Source organism: Balaenoptera ricei, chromosome 10 (assembly GCF_028023285.1).
Source record: "Balaenoptera ricei isolate mBalRic1 chromosome 10, mBalRic1.hap2, whole genome shotgun sequence".
NCBI lineage: Eukaryota > Metazoa > Chordata > Mammalia > Artiodactyla > Balaenopteridae > Balaenoptera > Balaenoptera ricei.
Window position 1 is genome coordinate 86,907,911 of NC_082648.1, and position 22,991 is coordinate 86,930,901.

A 22,991-nucleotide genomic window follows, 5' to 3' on the forward strand; every position below is an offset into this window, starting at 1 on the left:
TTAAAGATGATACAAATAGATAGAGAGATATACCATGTTCTTGGATTGGAAGAATCAACATTGTGAAAATGACTCTACTACCCAAAGCAATCTACAGATTCAATGCAATCCCTATCAAACTACCACTGGCATTTTTCACAGAACTAGAACAAAAAATTTCACAATTTGTATGGAGACACAAAAGACCCCGAATAGCCAAAGCAATCTTGAGAACGAAAAATGGAGCTGGAGGAATCAGGCTCCCTGACTTCAGACTATATTACAAAGCTACAGTAATCAAGACAGTTTGGTACTGGCACAAAAACAGAAATATAGATCAATGGAACAGGATAGAAAGCCCAGAGATAAACCCACGCACATATGGTCACCTTATCCTTGATAAAGGAGGCAAGCATATACAGTGGAGAAAAGACAGCCTCTTCAATAAGTGGTGCTGGGAAAACTGGACAGGTACATGTAAAAGTATGAAATTAGAACACTCCCTGACACCATACACAAAAATAAACTCAAAATGGATTAAAGACCTAAGTTTAAAGCCAGACACTATCAAACTCTTAGAGGAAAACATAGGCAGAACACTCTATGACATAAATCACAGCAAGATCCTTTTTGACCCACCTCCTAGAGAAATGGAAATAAAAACACAAATAAACAAATGGGACCTAATGAAACTTAAAAGCTTTTGCACAGCAAAGGAAACCATAAACAAGACCAAAAGACAACCCTCAGAATGGGAGAAAATATTTGCAAATGAAGCAACTGACAAAGGATTAATCTCCAAGATTTACAAGCAGCTCATGCAGCTCAATAACAAAAAAACAAACAACCCTATCCAAAAATGGGCAGAAGACCTAAATAGACATTTCTCCAAAGAAGATATACAGATGGCCAACACACACATGAAAGAATGCTCAACATCATTAATCATTAGAGAAATGCAAATCAAAACTACAATGAGGTATCATCTCACACCGGTCAGAATGGCCATCATCAAAAAATCTACAAACAATAACTGCTGGAGAGGGTGTGGAGAAAAGGGAACACTCTTGCACTGTTGGTGGGAATGTAAATTGATACAGCCACTATGGAGAACAGTATGGAGGTTCCTTACAAAACTAAAAATAGAACTACCATATGACCCAGCAATCCCACTACTGGGCATATACCCTGAGAAAACCATAATTCAAAAAGAGTCATGTACCAAAATGTTCATTGCAGCTCTATTTACAATAGCCAGGACATGGAAGCAACCTAAGTGTCTATTGACAGATGAATGGATAAAGAAGATGTGGCACATATATACAATGGAATATTACTCAGCCATGAAAAGAAATGAAATGGAGGTATTTGTAATGAGGTGGATGGAGTTAGAGTCTGTCATACAGAGTGAAGTAAGTCAGAAAGAGAAAAACAAATACAGTATGCTAACACATATATATGGAATCTAAGGAAAAAAAATAAAAAACGTCATGAAGAACCTAGTGACAAGATGGGAATAAAGACACAGACCTACTAATGAATGGACTTGAGGATATGGGGAGGGGGAGGGGTGAGATGTGACAGGGCGAGAGAGTGTCATGGACATATATACACTACCAAATGTAAGATAGATAGCTAGTGGGAAGCAGCCGCATAGCACAGGGAGATCAGCTCCGTGCTTTGTGACCGCCTGGGGAGGGTGGGATGGGGAGGGTGGGAGGGAGGGAGATGCGGGAGGGAGGAGATATGGGAACATGTGTATATGTGTAGTTGATTCACTTTGTTATAAAGCAGAAACTAACACACCATTGTGAAGCAATTATACTTCAATAAAGATGTTAAAAAAAAAAAAAAGGGACATTAGCCTAAGGCCTCCTTAGTTCTGTGGTTATGAGCTAATTGCATTCCTTTTCTCTTATCATTCAGTTGCGACTGGGAAGAAGCCATTTCTGAAAAGTTAGAATCCTGAAAGATTAAAAATCTAGACCTTCGGAAAAAAAAAAAAAAAAAAAGTAAGTGGGGTCACCATGCTTTAAAAGGCTGTACACATGGTTGGGACCCTCTCCCTTATACCTTTTCATCCCACATGCAGAAAGGGTAAGCTGAGCCAGAGTCCACATGGGAAAAAGCTCAATCACCTCTACGCTATTGCATACTCTTCTCTTTGGCCCTCCCTTGTCACTAGCCAGTTGTGACATTCAGTTTTGAACCTAAGGTACAGAAGAGGCCCTTTAGGAGCTCTGATGCTCCCGTCCAATTTCGCAGAGCCCTACCCTGAAGTTTCTGCACTAACCCAGCTGAGGTTCCCTTGCTTTCTTCTGCAGTTGTCCATTGTGTGTTTTCTGGTCTCAGGGATCTTACAGGGTTAGAAATAAATTTACTGGGGTTAGCGGTAGAATTCTGATATCACAATCCCACACCTCAATGTTTAACACCACAATGGCAGCACAGTGCTTTATGCTGAGAAAATAACAACATAATCAGCCCCTGCCCTCAGAGAGTACAGTCTAATAGATGCGTTAAAAAGATGATCACAATACAGTCATAAAATTGATAACAGAGACCTGCATAATGGGCAAGGTTAGACCCAAGGAAAGGCAGACTGAGTTGAGGACCAGCAAAGAAATTGCTGAAGTGAGTCTTGAAGAGGGGATAGGAGCTTATTTAAAATAAAAAACACAAAGACTCAGAAATATATATATAAATTTTCAAATAATCTATCCATACATAAGCTTGTTCCAAAAATATTTTAAAGAACAAATATATACTTGTCCAGCTATTTCCCTCCAAAATGCTGATTTTATCTTACATTTCATCCAATAAATCTGCGTTGAGATACAGGCAAGTATATGTAAAAAATATTAGAGTCAAATGGATTATAAATTCAATATGCAGAGCTTTCAAAATTAATGACCATGTATCTCTCATAGAAATGTTACACATCTTGCCAAATTAAGTTCAGACTATTAACTACAATCCTCATTTATAAAATCAGAAAATGTATTAAAAATTTAATCCTCACTTAAAAAAAAAAGCCCAAAAAAGACTGTTGTAGAAAGAGTCATAAGATGCCTTCTACAACCATAATCTTATTTTGGCTATGGAGGAGAAAAAGTCCAAGTTCTCTACAGCTTGCTAGGTTACAGGAGGTTGGGAAAGCAAAGGCTTTTTTTTTTTTTTCAAATTCACAGGTTACCAAGAAGACTCTCTCCTGAAAGAGGCAAGGCTGTCATTTACAGGCCCATCTATACATTCATTTTCACAACTGTTATGTTTTATATTATAAATTGGTAAAATATAATCTATTAAGACTCCGATAACAAGACACTATTTTTTTAACATCATAATTGCTTTACAATGGTGTGTTAGTTTCTGCTGTATAACAAAGTAAATCAGCTATATGTATACATATATCCCCACATCCCCTCCCTCTTGCGTCTGCCTCCCACCCTCCCTATGCTATGCGGCTACTTCCCACTAGCTATATATTTTACATTTGGTAGTGTATATATGTCAGTGCTACTCTCTCACTTCGTTCCAGCTTACCCTTCCCCCTCCCCGTGTCCTCAAGTTCATTCTCTACGTCTGCGAACAACAGTTTAAATGCAACCTAAATACTAGATGGATGAAAATAAATGCATCATCATAGAATTCTCTTGAAAACCATACTTCTGAAAGCAATACTGTTCCATGGGGCAATCTTTAAGGTATTCTGAAAAGTGAAATATGGTAGGTTAAGAAGACAAAGAAGCTAGAGGATGAAACTTCGGATCTTTCGTTAGCTTATGAGGTTTAAGGATAAATGAAAGATAGAAAAAAAGCAATTACTTGCTTTGGGGCAACCAGCATGAACAGACTCTTACATTTGGAATAAAGTAAGCACAAGATCACAATTTGCACCACTTTAAAAATATATTATCTGGGGCTTCCCTGGTGGCGCAGTGGTTGAGAATCTGCTTGCCAATGCAGAGGACACGGGTTTGAACCCTAGTCTGGGAAGATCCCACATGCCGCAGAGCAACTAGGCCCGTGAGCCACAATTACTGAGCCTGCGCGTCTGGAGCCTGTGCTCCGCAACAAGAGAGGCCGCGATAGTGAGAGGCCCGCGCACCGCAATGAAGAGTGGCCCCCACTTGCCGCAAACAGAGAAAGCCCTCGCACAGAAACGAAGACCCAACACAGCCATAAATAAATAAATAAATAAATAAAATTTTTAAAAAAAATATATATATTATCTGGAGCTAAGACTTGAGAAAAAGATTTTGAAATAAAATGTACTTAATAATAACTTTGTAATAAAAATTATTTAATTTTAATAGTAGAGGAGAAAGCTGACTACTTGAATGAACTACAAGGTTTGAAATTTTTACTTGATAATTAAATGTCACTCAACTCTTTAGTATAACAGGGAAAGTTAGGAGTTTGAAACATTTCATTAAAAAAACTCTGAAGTAGGGCTTCCCTGGTGGCGCAGAGGTTGAGAATCTGCCTGCCAATGCAGGGGACAGGGGTTCGAGCCCTGGTCTGGGAAGATCCCACATGCCACGGAGCGACTAGGCCCGTGAGCCACAATTGCTGAGCCTGCGCGTCTGGAGCCTGTGCTCCGTCTGCAACAGGAGAGGCCGCGATAGTGAGAGGCCCGCGCACCGCGATGAAGAGTGGCCCCCACTTGCCGCAACTAGAGAAAGCCCTCGCACAGAAACGAAGACCCAACACAGTTATAAATAAATAAATAAATAAATAAATAAATAAATAAATAAAACTCTGAAGTGCTAGGGAGAAATGGGAAAAAGAGCAGAGTTAAGGTCATACTTTAAAAAGGCCTCTCAGTTTTTATTAACTATGGTTTGATGGTATAAGGTCTTTCGACAAACTTAACTATGTGATTTATTTATTATACTTTAGCATAATCCACAGGATATCATTGGAAAGGTTATATAAATAAGTTATAAAGCCGAGAAAATAGAAGGAAGGAGAAGTGAGGATTGAAAAAAGTTTCCTGAAATATAGCAGAGAAAGTGGTATGGGGTTGGAGAGGGGGAGAAGTGGGTGGGAAGGGAGAACTGGGGAACAGGGAAGTTGGTGAAATTTGATAAGCTTCCTATTTTATCATTAGTTTCATGAAATTGGTTACAGTAGAAGAATAAGAGAAGCCTGAATCTATAAGCTCCATATTTTATCCTTAGTTTCTTGAAGCTGGTTACATCACAAGAATACAGATATTACCAAACTTTGGTGAGTCTTTAGTCATTTCTGTATATGAATATAGATAAAGGAAAATACATATAACTATAATATCTTACCCTATTAAAGACTTTACTATTATCATCACCTTAATACAAATCTGATTAAAAGCTCGATACAAAAATAATTTGGCCTATGTTCCAAAGGACGCATTCCAAAGAGATTTGCTGCTATGTTTCCAGAGATGTTGCTTAGAAAATTTGTTGTTTTGCTATATTCTTCCTTAGAGGTTAAGAAACGGAGTCTGGTTTGTTAAACATCAAAAAGAAGTGTCCAATTTCTGATTTCCAAGAGACAAAGCTACTGGTGGTCTAAGGAGGACATGAGAGACCTTAAAACTGAAGTCTACTGAACTGTGGGATTATTTTTGGCAAGTGATAATGGCAGTTTGTCCAACATAAGTAATGAAGAAGAGAGAAGGCAGCCATAAGTCTGATGTTCCAAAAAATCATGTCTGTATTTGCGTCACTGGAGAAAGTGTGTAAAGAAGCCACACTAATGAAATTATGATGGCAACACTAATAGTTAAACACTACTTTCTTATATCACAAAAACTGTTTGAGGCTTATAGGACTGCCAATATTTACATTTATTTGTTATTATGTTAATGAAAGCCAAGATACTAAATTCCTTTATAAATCATGTTGAAATTCTCCTAAAGTTTTAGATTAGAAGGGGAAAAAAACCCTCTTACTCAATCTAATAGAAATGACTTCCCTTTTTAAAAATAATAATACTCTGGAGGTTCCTTAAAAAACTAAAAATAGGACTACCATACAACCCAGCAATCCCACTACTGGGCATATACCCTGAGAAAACCATAATTCAAAAAGAGTCATGTACCACAATGTTCACTGCAGCACTATTTACAATAGCCAGGTCATGGAAGCAACCTAAGTGTCCACTGACAGATGAATGGATGTGGCACATACATACAATGGAATATTACTCAGCCTTAAAAAGAAACAAAATTGAGTTACTTGCAGTGAGGTGGATGGACCTAGGGTCTCATACAGAGTGAAGTAAGTCAGAAAGAGAAAAACAAATACCGTATACGAACATATATGTATGGAATCTAAAAAAAAAAAAAAAAATGGCTCTGGAGAACCTAGGGGCTGGATGGGAATAAAGACGCAGACCTACTAGAGAATGGACTTGAGGACACGGGGAGGGGGAAGGGTAAGCTGGGACAAAGAGAGAGAGTGGCATGGACACATATACATTACCAAATGTAAAACCAATAGCTAGTGGGAAGCAGCCGCATAGCACAGGGAGATCAGCTCGATGCTTTGTGACCACCTAGAGGGGTGGGATAGGGAGGGTGGGAGGGAGGGAGACGCAAGAGGGAAGAGATATGGGGATATATGTACATGTATAGCTGATTCACTTTGTTATACAGCAGAAACTAACACACCATGGTAAAGCAATTATACTCCAATAAAGATGTTAAAAAAAAAAAAAAGATGTGGCACATATATACAATGGAATATTACTCAGCCATAAAAAGAAACGAGGGATTCCCTGGTGGCACAGTGGTTAAGAATCCGCCTGCCAATGCAGGGGACACAGGTTCGAGCCCTGGTCCGGGGGGAAGATCCCACATGCCGCGGAGCAGCTAAGCCCGTGCGCCACAACTACTGAGCCTGAGCTCTAGAGCCCGCGAGCCACAACTACTGAGCCTGCGTGCCACAACTACTGAAGCCCATACACCTAGAGCCCGTGCTCCGCAACAAGAGAAGCCACTGCAATGAGAAGCGCGTGCACCACAATGAAGAGTAGCCCCTGCTCACGGCAACTAGAGAAAGCCCGTGCACAGCAACGAAGACCCAACACAGCCAAAAATAAAAATAAAATAAAATAAATAAATTTATAAAAAAAAAAAAAAGAAACAAAATTGAACTATCTGTAGTGAGGTGGATGGACCTAGAGTCTGTCATACAGAGTGAAGTAAGTCAGAAAGAGAAAAACAAATACAGTATGCTAACACATATATATGGAATCTAAAAAAAAAAAAAAGGTTCTGAAGAACCTAGGGGCAGGACAGGAATAAAGACGCAGACGTAGAGAATGGACTTGAGGACACGGGGAGGGGGAAGGGTAAGCTGGGACGAAGTGAGAGAGTGGCATGGACATATATATGCTACCAAAGTAAAATAGATAGCTAGTGGGAAGCAGCCGCATAGCACAGGGAGATCAGCTCTGTGCTTTGTGACCACCTAGAGGGGTGAGGTAGGGAGGGTGGGAGGGAGAGTAAGAGGGAGGGGATATGGGGATATATGTATACATACAGCTGATTCACTTTGTTATAAAGCAGAAACTAACACGCCATTGCAAAACAATTATACTCCAATAAAGATGTTTAAAAAATAATAATACTCCTTATATTTTCAAGTTTTTTCCTCTAAGTTTATGAGTTTGAATCACAATACAGTTATGAAAGATGGAAAATATGAAGTTTTTTTCCCTACTTAGGTAAACAATAAAGAAAAGATCTATTGAGTTGGTAGGTGGATAGTACTTTTTTTATTTGAAGGAAGAAAGAATCAGTAGGAAATGAAAAGATGTTATGGGTTGGAAAAAAGCAGCCAGTCCTCCAATCAGGCTTCGTTTAGTTAAATTTTAACTTAGTGAAATGGACTCAACCATTTCTTTGCCTTCTGATTTTCAACAGTGCTATATTTAAAATACCTATATTGCATTTTATGAATCATATTAGTAAGGTGTTATATTTAGAATAAAATTTTCAGGTGAAATCATCTATATAATGGATAATGTTTACTGAACAATCATAACAAAAACAATCACATGGTCAATTATCTCCTTCTGGAAGCTTTCCATGAAGGGATACAAAATTAATTTAAATAAACCTCTTAATCACTGTAAAGTGGACGATGGCTACCTAAAAAAAAAGGGAAGCTTTATTTCTAATGACTTGTACAGATTTAGAAAATGCTATACTCTGATATTACAGTATCAGGTACTGTTGCCACCAAGGGTCATTAATTTGAACCTAAATATGTGGTCAAAAGGAAGCTCACAAATCTTGACTAGCACTATATACAGTGGTTTCTATGGAGCTAACAGTAAATTATTCCTTTTTCAATGATTATCTCAAGAGATTAGTATCCCAGTGAGAAAGTATTTCTCACTGACTGCCCATCAGATATCTTTAAAGATGTAAGAACAAATCACATGATAAAATGGACAAAAATGACACTGGCCATGAGGACCAGGGCCCAGGCAGTTACTATTACTTTATTCATAAAATAAATACATGTTAGCAGTTCCATCTGTGCCTTTCAGAAATGGGAACTAAAGTTAACCTAAATGCTTATCAAGAAAAACCCTTAAAGAAATTATTTCAAAAAGTGAGGGATCTATTGTCATGAGACAATTCAAAATACAGCTGTATCAATTTCCCCATGTGTTCATTTTTCCCCTGGATATTATTTTAACGTGATAAATGTTAGGTGTAATGACCAAAAAAGTGCATGGTGTTTTCTTTGTAGCTACTCAAATATTTGTTAATTTCAGAGTAATTTGGTGCTGTGGAAGACCCATTTTCCTCCCTTCATTATAAAGCAAAGATAATATCTAAAATTTAAAGTCTTGCTATGATAGGTTAATTAATGCTAGAACTCCATTATAAACATGTCAGTTACACTACAGCTTTGCTATCCCTCATTTCACTCAAATGATATTTGTTCTCTGAAATATGTATTAACAGAATTTTCTAAATTTAATTATACTTTTACTTTCCAGGAATAAAAACTTTAAAAGAATTTCTATAGCAAATCATTTTGGAATTTGCTACTTAAATTAAAAGTATCAATATAATAAATTCAGATGGCATCTTGTTCAGTTTTTGAAAACATTATTACTATATGTGTCTATTAAAGAGGACTTAATGAAATATCTGTAAATATGGTAATAAAAGCTATACATAATAGAATTCTTAGTATTTAACTATAAGGATGATTCTACTGATCAAAACCACAGAATATTCACTTTTGAAGTAGTTTTCCGACAGTGGTAATGTGTTTAAACTGGTGTGTTGTGAGTCTTTCATTAAATGCTCTTAGGGATCCATAGGGACCTACTCAAAGAGAGATGACCAAGACTGGGCATTACATGTGGGTTCAGAACCACAATGAAGGGCAATGAATCAATGGGTCATCAGCACATGGTCTAACCAACCAACTGAATAAAAATCATTTGTGAACTTGGGCTAGGAAAAGAACAAGAAAAGAAAAGTTAGGATGCTGCCTTACATTATGAAAAACTTCGGTAAGATATATTTACATCTGGAGATATTTTTAAAAATTGCAGTATTAAGATAAATACAAAAGATGTAGATATCCTCCGGTAGAGGAATAGATAATTTTCATTCATTTTCTCCCAATAAAATTCAATATTTTGAAATGTACTTTATTTTTTTAAAAACATACAGTTAACATATTAGCATTTTCTCCAAATTGCAAAATAATACTTACCAAAAGATTAACTTACAAATGATGTTGTGATCCATTCAAAACCAATTATCTTCTGCACCAGGCCTCCACCCCATTACGAATGCTTTCACTGAGATCCTTGTCAGAATATGGTGCTAAAATGTCTTCCTCAAGCTGATGGCCTTTAAAACCTCTAAGACACTTCTCTCCCACCTGAGGTGAGCCCACTTCATTATTATAGCTCATCTGCTTCTCTGGTCTTTACTTTTTCTCCCATTAATTTACACAGTCTTAGACAGACTAATTTATAGTTAAGGTGAGAATCACAATATTTCTAAAAAGAGTAAATCTAATGAAGTAACTACTTAATTTACATTACTATTATTTCCTCCTCGCCAATCTGTAAAACTTTTATGTGAGGGCCCTTATTTCTGGCAAAGGTGGTCAGTAGGAAAAAAAAATAAAAGGGCACTGAAAAATCAAAGTTGGGTAACTAAAATTTTATAGTCGGTTTCAGAGTAAAAGAACTATACTGCACATTTCAGCAAGTATAAAAACTGTCATTGTTAGCAATCTTCAAAACCTTCCTTATGAACTTTAATAGCGATGTACTGTTGCTTTTGTCACAACTTCTATCATAAGAGTTAAGGAGTTGTTTAAATTAGTTGGAATGAAAGATATGAAGTCAAAAGATAAAAATATTTTTCTGCTAAATCCCCTGGTCTTTATTGGTTTCCATTTTATATATCATTTAAATGAAATTCCTATTAAATTCAAAACTACCTTTAAGCTTACCCTCTAAAAGTTCTCTCCCCTGTATTTGATTGCTTACTTCTTACTCCTTTTTCTTTCTTTTGTGGGGAGAAGTGCATAGTTATGGTGTTATAATGAATTTAAGGCAGATGAAGTAAATTTTTTTGGCACTTAGCAAAATAAATAAACTGAAATAAATAATTAAATGTTTCGGCTTGAAAGGACTGTTTCAGATATGCTGTCCCACACATTATCTAAATTACTTTATTTATGATACTGATGATACAAAAATATGATATGGAGAATAAATTCCTAAAGAAATATAATCTCTTCATACACAGTTTTAAGAAAAACTGATTTGACAAATTTAGCAACCTAAATTTATTACCTTATGAATTATTTTTAAAAGAAGATTATTTTGTGCCCGAATTCTCTTATGTTACACTTACTCCTCCTTTAAATTTTGTTTTATTTAAATTAATTTAAATTATCTGATACATTACTAAAAATCAAAGAATTCATGCAGCAACCAAATATCCCCCTACAACTCTAAGAGAGACTGGCATCTGTGTACACTGGCTTGTTGATGTATGACCATTCATCAAATATGACTGAGAATTCTAAACCTTCCTGAAGTTCACAGTTCAAAATATGTATATATTTTCCAGAGGTTATAAGCACCATAAATAAAAACTGTTATGGTTAAACAACTAGTTCCTATAAACAAATTATTCAAATCAATACTTGCATGGCGAGACTTCCCTTATGGTCCAGTGGTTAAGAATCCGCTTTCCAATGCAGGGGACGCAGGTTCGATCCCTGGTCGGGTAACCAAGATCCCACATGACACATGAGGCCCGCATGCCACAACTACTGAGCCTGCGTGCTCTGGAGCCCGTGCACCACAACTAGAGGGAAGCGTGCACGCCACAACAAAGAGCCCATGCGCCGCAACAAAGACCCAACGCAACCAAAAAAAAAAAAGAGGTGCAAAGAAACTTAAAAAAAATTACTTTCATGGCAATTGAATGCCACACAAGGATAGCTATAATGGAAAATATGCAAGCGTTAAAAATATTCTGGGGGCTTCCCTGGTGGCGCAGTGGTTGAGAGTCTGCCTGCCAATGCAGGGGACGCGGGCTCGAGCCCTGGTCTGGGAAGATCCCACATGACATGGAGCAAGTGGGCCCGTGAGCCACAACTGCTGAGCCTGCGCGTCTGGAGCCTGTGCTCCGCAACAAGAGAGGCCGCGATGGTGAGAGACCCGCGCATCGCGATGAAGAGTGGCCCCCGCTTGCCACAACTAGAGAAAGCCCTTGCACAGAAACGAAGACCCAACACAACTAAAATAAATAAATAAATAAATAATTTAAAAAAAAAAAATATTCTGAGCTGTATGATTATGGCAAAAGTGGTATTAGTGAAGAAAATGTGAGGAACAGATAAGCATCAAGGCAGGTGCATATAATATTACCAAATGGATACTGACAACCATCTAACTTTGTAGGGTCTGCCCACTATGTGTTTTCCCTTCAGTGTTCTAAGGAAAACAAGAAATCAGGAAAACAAATACATCAGGAAAGCAAGAAATTTAAAACCTGAATTTAGCAATATTGTTTACTGCTCTCTAACAAAAATATATGAGAAAAATAAAATAAGGAATAAACAAAAGGGTAAATACGTCATAAAGCAATACTTCTTAACCTTAAATGTGTACATGGTATGACTGGTTCTGGCCTCCCTAACTTTCAATTTCAAGGAAACTTGGGAAGGATTCAAAAGGAAGCCATAATATTGAAAAATCATAATCTGGAAAACTGGCAATAATTCTTTACACATGGTTTCCTTAGAGGTTAGTTCACTGACTTTAGCAGAGAATAAGTAATTTGGGTAGTTTTTGTTTTGTTTTGTTTCTTTGTTTGTTTCTTTTTTGCCAAAGATACAACAAAAAGTACCCGTTTCTAGGTTTTCCAGATACTCAGGCCATGGCAAAGCATAGGCTGTTACCTCAGGGGCTCTCAATTGGCAGCTAACTGTCACTGTTTTCTGCCTTAGGGAAAATCTCTATCCAATCCTTCTTGCATTTGATGCAAGATAGAATGTAGAGGAAGCAGGATAACTGTGGTCACTTGAGCTCCACTTATGCCAACTCAAAGTTACTACTCATGCAGCTTACCATTCTGCTAAGCTTTGCTCATCTCTTTTATAGTCAAATGGAAATGGAACTGAGAAGGATAAAGTATTTTCCCTTTTCAATTTTCAAAGCTGGCTAAATTACACAACTAATTAAACAGACATGTATGTTCGCCTGTATCTTTTCTTTATCTACATTCGTATGTGTGGGAAATCAATCATTGTACATGCTAGCTTTTACCTTCAATGAACAGTGTGATGCTAAAACACCAGAGGAAATTGTCTGCCCCCAAACCTTTATGTAATCAATAAATACTGACCTTGATACTGGTTAGTAAACTTTAGCTATTATAAACAAAACACATATTAAAATACCTACAGAATTAAAAATAAAAATAAAAAATAGCATATAATTGTTAAACTAAATCTGCACCAGTGTTTTCCATAGCTCTGACTATATATGAAACAGTAGCGCCTCCTTTTGACTATACTGCCAATCACTGATGAGGAACCTACCCTGGAACTCTCTAGACCATGGGAAGTCACATGTGGGTCATGTCCCAAACAAGGTTTTAAAGCCCTTAATTACTCTTAAAAAACTATACCTTATCTAAAGAGTACGCTACTTCATGCTTGATTAGTTTCCCCAGGTCCAAGGTATATAATTTCTTGATGAACATTTTTAATAATCAGTTGAAGATTCTTTCCTTAGGTAATGGAACTCACATTTCCCCAGGCCAACATCCACTGCTGGCAACAGATGCATCAGAACCACCAGAACCAAGATTATTCAATTCACATTTTAAGCCAGCCAAAGAAAACAGAGCTTTTTAAAAAAACTAAGTGTCCAAAGAGACTGTTTTGGCAAATATGGTTTCAAAAAATACAAGTCATTAGCTTCTTGATGTGGAAGTCGAATTTTCCCAATGCACAATTTATTACTGGCAAAGGATTCACCAAGCTCTGCCAATAAAAAGGGGAGAACTGTTGGAAAAGTGATCTATGCACACAATTCCAGTTATGTTATAAATGCAATATATAATTTAGTAAAGACTTGTGCTGCACTATTATGACAACAAACATTAAATCAGAATCAATTACCTGCCATATTTGGAACACAACATTATTACTCACTGAAAAATCTTCTGTAAAACTTGCTTTAAAAGGAAAAAAAAAAAAAAACCCAGTAAACGCCAGCAGGTGTTCCAGGAACATTCATTAATAATGAGATCCAAATTTAGAGATCAATTAATGGATCATAAATGTAGAGAGAACTTTAGATATCATTTTATGTTTGAGGGGACTGAGACCTTAAGAGCCAATATGGTCTGAATATGGTCACACAGGATTGCATGACAAAGCTAAGAAACTATATAGCATGTTGCATCCCAGAAGTACGAAGTAAAGATCTTGGTGTGTACCCTGAGGCATTCAAATTGTCTCATAGGTAACTACGTCCTGGAACTGTAATCATTTTGTACCTCACAGAAGGTAGTAATCCAGGGGTGACAGAAAAAGGTACAGAGACCAAAAAGAAGGGCACAGCTTATTTCTCTGTGCATTGGTACTTGTGACATTTGAAAGATTTTGTTGGCTTCTGTTTAAAGGAGTTTATATTAAGCAGTTTTAATTACCTAGTCTCTAAAGTAGATTTACAGGTATGTGACAAGTGAGGAAAGGCAAATATAAAAGCAATACATTCCAGGAGATATGTAGGACCCAGGAAGAGGAAGTTTTCAGGGCAGCTTACAAAGAAAGCCAAAAAAGACTGTAGTTCATCCTGATACCCAGAAAGCCCGAATTTTTTTTTAAAACATCAGGGTTTGTAAGTTACAGGACTTTCTATGTCTTCCTATCTGAAGTGAGTGATCACTACATGGGTAGTCAGCAAATTCAAACTTTTATACAAGTGGAGAAGCTGAAAGTGCTTGAGAAACACACTCACTGTCTTATGAGAGAGAATGACATAGTATTAAATAACAATTCAGGAAGGAAGGAAGAGAAAAGATTACAAAAGGGTTGAGGACTTAGTAAGTATTAAGATGCTGACTGGAAGAATATTATATTTTGGAAAAAGATGAGAAACTAAGCATATGTGGAATTACAGGTATAAGAAAGACTCTGCTTATGGAGCAGCAACTCATATTTTTAAATGAGAAAAATATAAAGGCAATTAAAAATGAAAGAAATCCTATTACTGTCCTTAGTAGCAGAGAGAACTTGTGGCACTGTTAATTCCCTTTTGGGTACAGAATGGTTATTTGGGGGATCTTAGGAGTAGATTTTTATATTGTTGGTATATAGTGATTTTTTCAGAAAGACAGGTTTTCTGGAGACCATGCTATCTTTCCTTTTGTTGATACAAACAATTCCCTAAATTCAGCTTTGATAACATGCGTCCATAGTAATGGTATGGTGGGTCATAAACTACTTGAGATCATACCAATAGACAAAACAGAACTCATTGGATGAATTATGCTGATATGGCCTTTCTCCACGTTAACAACTAAAACTAAATTTTTAGTGATGGTAAGCAAGAGAAACCTTAGTCACCCTCTGAGGTTGAGAAGAATTGGGCATTTTAATGAAAATCTACAATCTTTCTGGGAAAGTGAAACACTTTCTAGTATTGATAAGGCAATTTCTAATAAAGCTACCCTCTAGAATTAGCTGGGGTTAGGCTCTTACATCAAATTTGTTTTTCTTTCTACCTATATCCCTCTGAACCCTGTTTGTTCTCAGTCACTCTCAAGGAACTGAATCACCTTGGAAGAATAAACAGCATAGAAGACTAACACAAAAAAACAGGAAGGCAATTTACTATCCTGGAGTATAGAGATACAAAGCTATCTAGATTCTTCCCATGTCAATGACAGAAATTGGAATATTCAATAATACAGATTGCAATGGGTCTCTAATGACTCTTCTCTACTCCTGTGAGGCATTTTCTAAAGCAGGGTAGTATCGTAATTTGTTCTTTAAAGTTATAGTTTTGTAAAAATACAGATACAGGAAACACAACTAGCTATGCAGATGCTGCTGAATCAATATTTTAGGTGATGACTTATGACACTAGAATGATTATACTCCTGGAAAAGTGTTAAGTAGTTCAGAAGAACCAAAATTTTATGCTTAGCAAGACCCATAGGTATGATCAAGGGGCTTTAAACTGAAATCAAAAGGATAAAAAAATTCCTCAATTAAAACTGTAAGACTATGAACAATAATAACACCACAGGGGAGAAAAGCAGAGTAAAAGAACTATCAGGTACTGATTAAGAGAAGAGATATAAACAAATAGAAAACAAATCCAATAGCTTAAAAAAAAGTATGTGTGTCTATTCGTATATAGCAAACCTGAAATTTCAACATAAGTAAATCTCAGGGATTAACACTTAGGAATCCATGAATGGGAACTGGCATTTGAAAGGAGTACCTTACAATGTTTTATAATGGAAGTCGGACGATACCTTTAAACCAATACATACACATGTATATGGAAATTCTTGAACATGGGATAAAGGAATCCCTAAATGAGGTTAAAGGAAGGCAATAGTTGTACTATCAGAAGGAACATACTTTTTGGCCACCTGAACAGATGGAGGATTTAGGTCAAGTTTTCCTAAAACATGTTGCAAACAAGCACAAGGATAAGATACTGCCATGATGGGTGGAGACATTAGCTCTTTACCTGTACTGGCAGCTTAATTTTGTTCAAATCAGAGCATCTGATAAATTCCTAAGTTACCTTGTTGAAAATTTCATCCTCCAACAAATAGAGAAAGCAATGAGGGGAACTGATTTAACGATTTCATACTTATATTTAAACAAAAAGCCAGAACTGAATGATGATGCAGAAGTGATAGGAACTCTATTAGTGACCATGCCAATGAAAGACAATCCTGGGCATTGTCAAACATGTTGCTACATCTCTGGTTGGATATTTTGACAGTCACCCATGATATTCTTAGGAAACAGGACAAATAGTGGATTTATAGATGGCTTAATAACTATCATCGAAGGAATAATGATTGGCAGGTTCACATCAACCTTGAGGGAGACCTCTACTTGGTCTATTCTTGGTTTGGTTCTACAAAACATTTTAAATCAGTAACTTGATGAAATAGGAGGACATTTATACATTTCTGGGGGACACAAAGTTGAGAAAGAGAGTTATAATATGCAGGATAAAATAGTACATTCAACAAATATTGGGACTTCCCTGGCAGTCCCGTGCAGTGGGCACCGGTTTGATCCCTGGTCAGGGAAGAAAGATCCCTGCATGCCGCACAGCTCGGCCAAAAAAAAACCAAACAACCAAAAAACAAACAAAACAAACAAAAAACCATTAACAAAAAAACAAATATTGATTGAGCACCTTTTTGGGTAAGGTGTTAAAGTGAATACAAAGATCGATCAAGATATAGTTCTTCCACTCATTTCCTTTTCAACACAAGTAGATAAAAATATTTTAAAATTATCAAAGAACAAGATATGAAGTGAGAAAAAATACAGATAAAGTGGTTGGACAGATAGATGAAGGGAGATATCACTTCTGGCTTTATGTGTTGGTGGGTTCAGAATCTGGGATAATTTAGTTAAAGTGTTCATAGGAACATGTCAGATGAGTAGAATTTGGACATGTAGTGGTCAAGAGAAGGGGGATCTAGATTCAGAGGTGGGAAAGCATGGAGCTTATATTGAGAAAGTTTTGTGGTTTTGTCTGAAGAATGAAATGTAGGACAGGGAGCAGTAGGAAACAAAAGTTGGGTAATAAGATTCTGGGATACAGGTTGGCACAATGAACTAAAAACAATAAAATTAAATTTAACTTGGATGAACTCATAATTTCAAAGCAAAGATGTTGGTCCCTGCTTTCTTCTTGAAAATTATTACCCCCAAACAATAAGGCAAAAAGAAAAAACACGAACTCCAATTTTAATGACTAAGAGGCATACACGAACCACAATACATGGAAATTAAAAGCAGATAAAAGAATGATGACTTAGCATAGCAAAGGAAGGCCAAGTCCATGTGCCTGGAGAGGAGGATACCACAAAGAAGCAGCACTTCCAGAACACTGGAAATGTTCAGGAATTAGAAACACCCGTACCAAAGGCAGAAGGGAGGCAAAGGACTAAAATCAAGGAAATTGGGCTAAAAACATCAAAAAGTCTGAAGCAGAAAAAATTAAACCCCTGCTCATGGTGACACCAAGCAAAAAGGATGGGCTAAAGCTAAGTGCCAGATACTGCTATAGAATTAGATTAAAAAATAAGAAATAAAACTAACAATTTATTACTTCTTAAATGTTTTGAGATAAAAATTATTTGGTGTTATAAAACAGTGTAAAGGGGCTTTCCCGGTGGTGCAGTGGTTAAGAATCTGCCTGCCAATGCAGGGGACACGGGTTCGAGCCCTGGTCTGGGAAGATCTCACATGCCACGGAGCAACTAAGTCCGTGCACCACAGCTACTGAGCCTGCACTCTAGAGCCCACAAGCCACAACTACTGAGCCCACGTGCCACAACTACTGAAGCCCGCGTGCCTAGAGCCTGTGCTCCGCAAAAAGAGAAGCCACTGCAATGAGAAGCCTGCGCACTGCAATGAAGAGTAGCCCCCGCTCGCCACAACTAGAGAAAGTCTGTGCACAGCAACGGAGACCCAACGCAGCCAAAAGTAAATTAAATAAATAAATTTATTAAAAAAAAAAAACAGTGTAAAATATTTTTAAACAGTTCTTAATCAGAAGAGCATTTCTCAAAGCACGTATGCTCTGGCTCTGAGTTCCAACTGCAGAGATTCTCATTTAGTAGGGTGGGAACTAGAAACCTATATCTTGAACAAGTTTTTTACTCTAAAAACCACTGAGCTAGTGTAAAAAAGAAATCTATCACCAAAACCTATCAAAAACTAAAACAGTATAGAGAAAAATACAGTCATTTTCATTCATAGGTAAATATTATGTGACAGGTATGGTTCTAGGAACTGGGAATAGGGCAGTAAACAAAAAGGTGTATATTCTAGGAGCAGCAGAGACACAAACAATGTACGTAAAATATGTAGTATTTTGCATATAATTAGATGGTTATATGAAGAAAAATATAGTAGGGAAGGAGTAAAAGGAATGGGACTAGAAAGAAGGTAACATTTCTGCAAATATTTGAAGGAAGAGAGGGAGCAAACCATAAAGATATTTGGGAAAAGTGTTTCAGGTAGAGAGAACTGATGCAAAGGCCCCGAGACACGCGACTGTCCATATATTTATTCAAGGAACATCAAGGAGGACAGCAGAGCTGGAGCAGAGTGAGTGAAGATATGAGATTAGAAAGGTAATTAGGGAACTAAATTGTATAGCATCTCACGGGCCTCTGAAGGACTTTGGCTTTTATTCCTAGTGAGATGGTAAACTACATGATTAGAAGAATAAATATGTAAAGAATCATTTACATATATACATGCAAACATATGATATATATTATATATGAAATTCTGAAAAGCAATGAAATTTGTCTAAGTAATTAATAACAAAAATAAAATTGACAAGTGGTGTCTGGGAACCTTAGTTGGCTAAATAAATCTAGACAATATCTAATATGGTACCTTAGGGTAAGTGTTTAATAAATATTTGTGGAATAAAAGGACAGTGGATTAATACTGAAAAGGAAAATAAGGAATTTTCAAATTCTTGTAAAGTCAGAGGCAATGTATTAAGAATATAACAGTTATCCTAAGATGTGGTCTTTTATCAAATATTTCAAGGCGGTCATAGATATCAAGTAGATTTTCCCATTTCCTATTTTATATAGGTTAGGCAAGAAGAGACTAAATAAAAAGCCTTTCAGAGTTACTCTGAAACTTTTCATCTTTTGTTTGAAAGTGTCAAAGACATAGTTTTTAACAGTCCATATTTTAAGCTTAGCTTAAGCTTTCCTGGGTTTTAGTTTTAAAAATTCATTTATCATGATTCACACTCAAACTAGCTCTATTTTACTTTTAGTTTAAAAAATTTATATATTTTCAACCCAAAGTCTGTTTTTGTCGCCAAAGCCTAAAGCCCAGAGCTTTGACTGTCAATGAAGAATTTTGAAAGTGACACAGCTACTTCTGACAGCTAGAAAAAGTGAATGTACTTTCTTCTCCCCATTGTCACCAATGTAGCTTCTAAATAAGCCAACCTACTCTTTCTGGTTGTCAGACAGTCTTAGCTTTTAAATTATTTTGGTGATAAATAATGCCAAGAACAGCAAAACTGTTCTTCTTTAATATCAGTCCATCTTTTGCCTGATAACAGAATTTTACAGAAGCATTAATTTTTTGATCAACTGAAAAATGGACAGCTAGCTCCTTTAACTACTGTAATAGGACTTTCTACAGGAATGAAATTAACTTCTGCTGTTATAGAAGAGCAAATATTGTGTTGTACTTTTTTGCATCATACCATGTAATGATTTCTTAGAAAAAATACACATTCTCAAGTCATAATATTAAAAGCATTACCTTACATGGCCAAGTGACTTATGCTCTTTTCTATGAATCAAACTATTGACAGGTGAAATTCAGAATAAAAATACACAAAAAACCATTTGTGTTAGCATACAGGAAATTAAGCTAAAGCCATACAATTTACTAAGTGAATAGTCCACTTTCATTCCTCTATCTGATACATCCAAAATTTACAAAGATTATGTAAAGCAAAAAATTTACATAAATCTATACTAAACTATGTTAATTTGAAGTGTGAGGTCAGTTTTAATTAGAAAGATTTGACTCCTGCTTACTCTTTATCAGGGCATTCATTAAACATAGAAAAGAAGTAAGAGAGTAGAAAACTTGGTCACTCGGTTTAGCAGATTTCTCAGATTGAAAAAATAACAATGAAACCTCCAGGGTTAAGAATTTCAGAGGAGGCTGCTAGACAGAGAAGACAGACCAAATTAGCTTACCACTTGAACCATTTTGAGATATCTGGCATATCTTGGATCCTTGGCTACAGTTAAGATATTTTCTGGTGTTACTTCAGTTTCCTGTGGTCCAGAGTCTTGCAAACTGTTCGGCTGTAGAGAGTATTGCATATAAATCTTTAGACAATTCACAAAAGGGGTCCGTCATGTTACTTAAAAGGGATGTTTCTTTTTATAATTCTAAAGCAATCAATATCAGAAAAAAATCATATTTCTAAATTTACCAATAATTTAATTATGGGATATAAGTTTCCAAATATTTACAAATACTTAAATATGATTTCAGAGGAAGTTACACTTAATATCAACACTATATTGTTCCATAAAGATGTAAATATATTCATGGCATTAAAAAATTAGAATTCTGCTTTACTTGTCCCAAGTGCTGATATAAAACATGAATTATTGATGGACCTATTATTTTAATAAAACTTTTAATAAAGCTAATAAAGCTATCTGATTTGTCAACTGTTCAACTGAAGCGGACAGAAAATTGATTTTCTGGGTATCTATACCGTCTACACAATTATATTCCTCATTCATTGAATAATCTTGTTCTAAGTGGATACAGCTATTCTAACATCTTTAAAGGCAATGCCTGGAGAATCTGTGGAAGAGAAACCCATTTCTCAGACAAAATTATGTTTTTATATATTTCAGCTACTGATGAAATTATTAACATTATAAAAATTACTACTTATAATGAAGAATACTGGGTTCTTCAAAAAATGTTTTTACCATATAGGCAGTTCTCAACTTTGCATGGTACGATGTTAACTGAAACTTGTCTATATTGGAACCCTATCTTCACTTAAGTGCAAAGCTAGGACTGTCTATATACAGTTCTTGATTTTTCTATCAACCTAAACATTTAGAGTAAGTCTAGTTAGTGAATTCTCACTCACTATCTGTATGTTAGCATTAAGAATAAGTTCCTTAACTGAATAAAATCAATTTTATGTCTACATATCTATGCTGAAATGTAAATAAATCAAAAAAATCTTTAAGTAGTCATAGTTTTTAGAATATGAATTATATGTTAAGGTTTTTCCTCAGATAATTCAAATATAAATTAAATCTCTTTTAAATGCTGAAGCAAATAAAACATCCAAAAATCCTTTAGGTTACTCCTGTTATATGACAGTGTCAAGTGTACAAAAGTGTGCACGCACGTGTGTGTGCATGTGTGTGTATATATATGTTTATATACACATTCATCTGTAAAATACATAATTACAAACTGTCCAAAACATTTAATTAAATAAAAAATTCAAACAAGACCCAAGTATGCTTTTAAAAAAATAGGGACAATAAACTCATACAGTAGCACAATGGAGCAAATGATAATTACATATAAGACCAATGGATTTTAAAACTCAGCCTTTAACTTTGGCCTAATAACTAAGACCTCAACAAGGTTTAATTATATCAGGTCTTACACCTTTGCTATTTGAATGACTCAAATCCTCTATCATACTTCTCAACTGTCCTTCATGTTATTCTCAAATTAATCTCAATCTGCACAGTTGGATGTTCTATTGTGAGTAATGATAAGATCTGAACCATGAAATTAAAGTTGCAGAAAAATCAGCATGCAAACCTTGGGTCTTTGACTCATATATATCAATAGATTGGAGAATGCAATGAATGGATGATTAAAAAAAAAGTTCACGATTATCCTTTATCTGATAAGTGAGTTGACTGTAATGTCAATTGAAATTCTGTGTTAAGCAATACTTCAGTCCATTTCAAAACATTTTACATAAAATATACCAACTAAAAACAATGGAGAAGAAATTAAAAAGTTGATTTCAATATTAAGAACATGCTGAACATGCTGATTTTATTAATCCAATCAAGACACAATTTTAGGACTTTTTAAAACTCAGGAAGCCAATAACACTTCATAAATTCTCCAAATGAATTAATATACTATTTTTAAATAAAACTGCCAGACTATCAGGTCATTCTGAATTTTAGATAATTCAGTTGTGATTACTCATAATCAATTTTTTGAGACCTTAAATAGGCAAGACCAACACAACTGCGTAAGTTTTAAAATACACATTATAGATGGCATGCACAATAACACCTGGAAAAATTAATATTAAAAATTAGATACCACTTTAGAAATTTATAGAAACATATGACAGTTAGTATCCTCCAAAGAATAATTACTAGGTAGGGTGGAAACATTTAATATTTTTTACACATGCCTTGTTCTAGAGAAAGGATGGTCCATCTTTAACTGAAAAAACCTTGTGAAGTTAAACTCCTCTAAACATCTGGATTTACTCTTGTATATTATATATATTCCAGTGGCCATCATAATGGAATTTGTTATATTAAGTGGATGTTTAATTTTCTAATATCTAATTATTAAGTAAATGGTCATCTAATTCATTCCCCAAATACATAATATCTCTAAATATATGGCTTCTCCCACAGGGCCTTGCACCACATGTAC

At 35.8% G+C, this 22,991-nt stretch overlaps 1 protein-coding gene across 8 annotated transcripts in view; it reads right to left on the bottom strand.

Annotated features, from left to right (window-relative positions):
• WASHC3 (WASH complex subunit 3) overlaps window positions 1–22,991 on the bottom strand; it is a 142,095-nt gene that overhangs the window by 104,383 nt on the left and 14,721 nt on the right. For all 8 annotated transcript variants that reach the window (XR_009505438.1, XR_009505439.1, XR_009505437.1 and 5 more), the window contains one exon: window positions 20,507–20,617. Coding sequence is in view for 5 of the 8 variants with exons in the window: in XM_059936771.1 (XP_059792754.1) it covers window positions 20,507–20,617 (111 nt within the window). In the remaining 3 variants the exon portion in view is untranslated. The remainder of the gene's footprint in view (window positions 1–20,506; window positions 20,618–22,991) is intronic.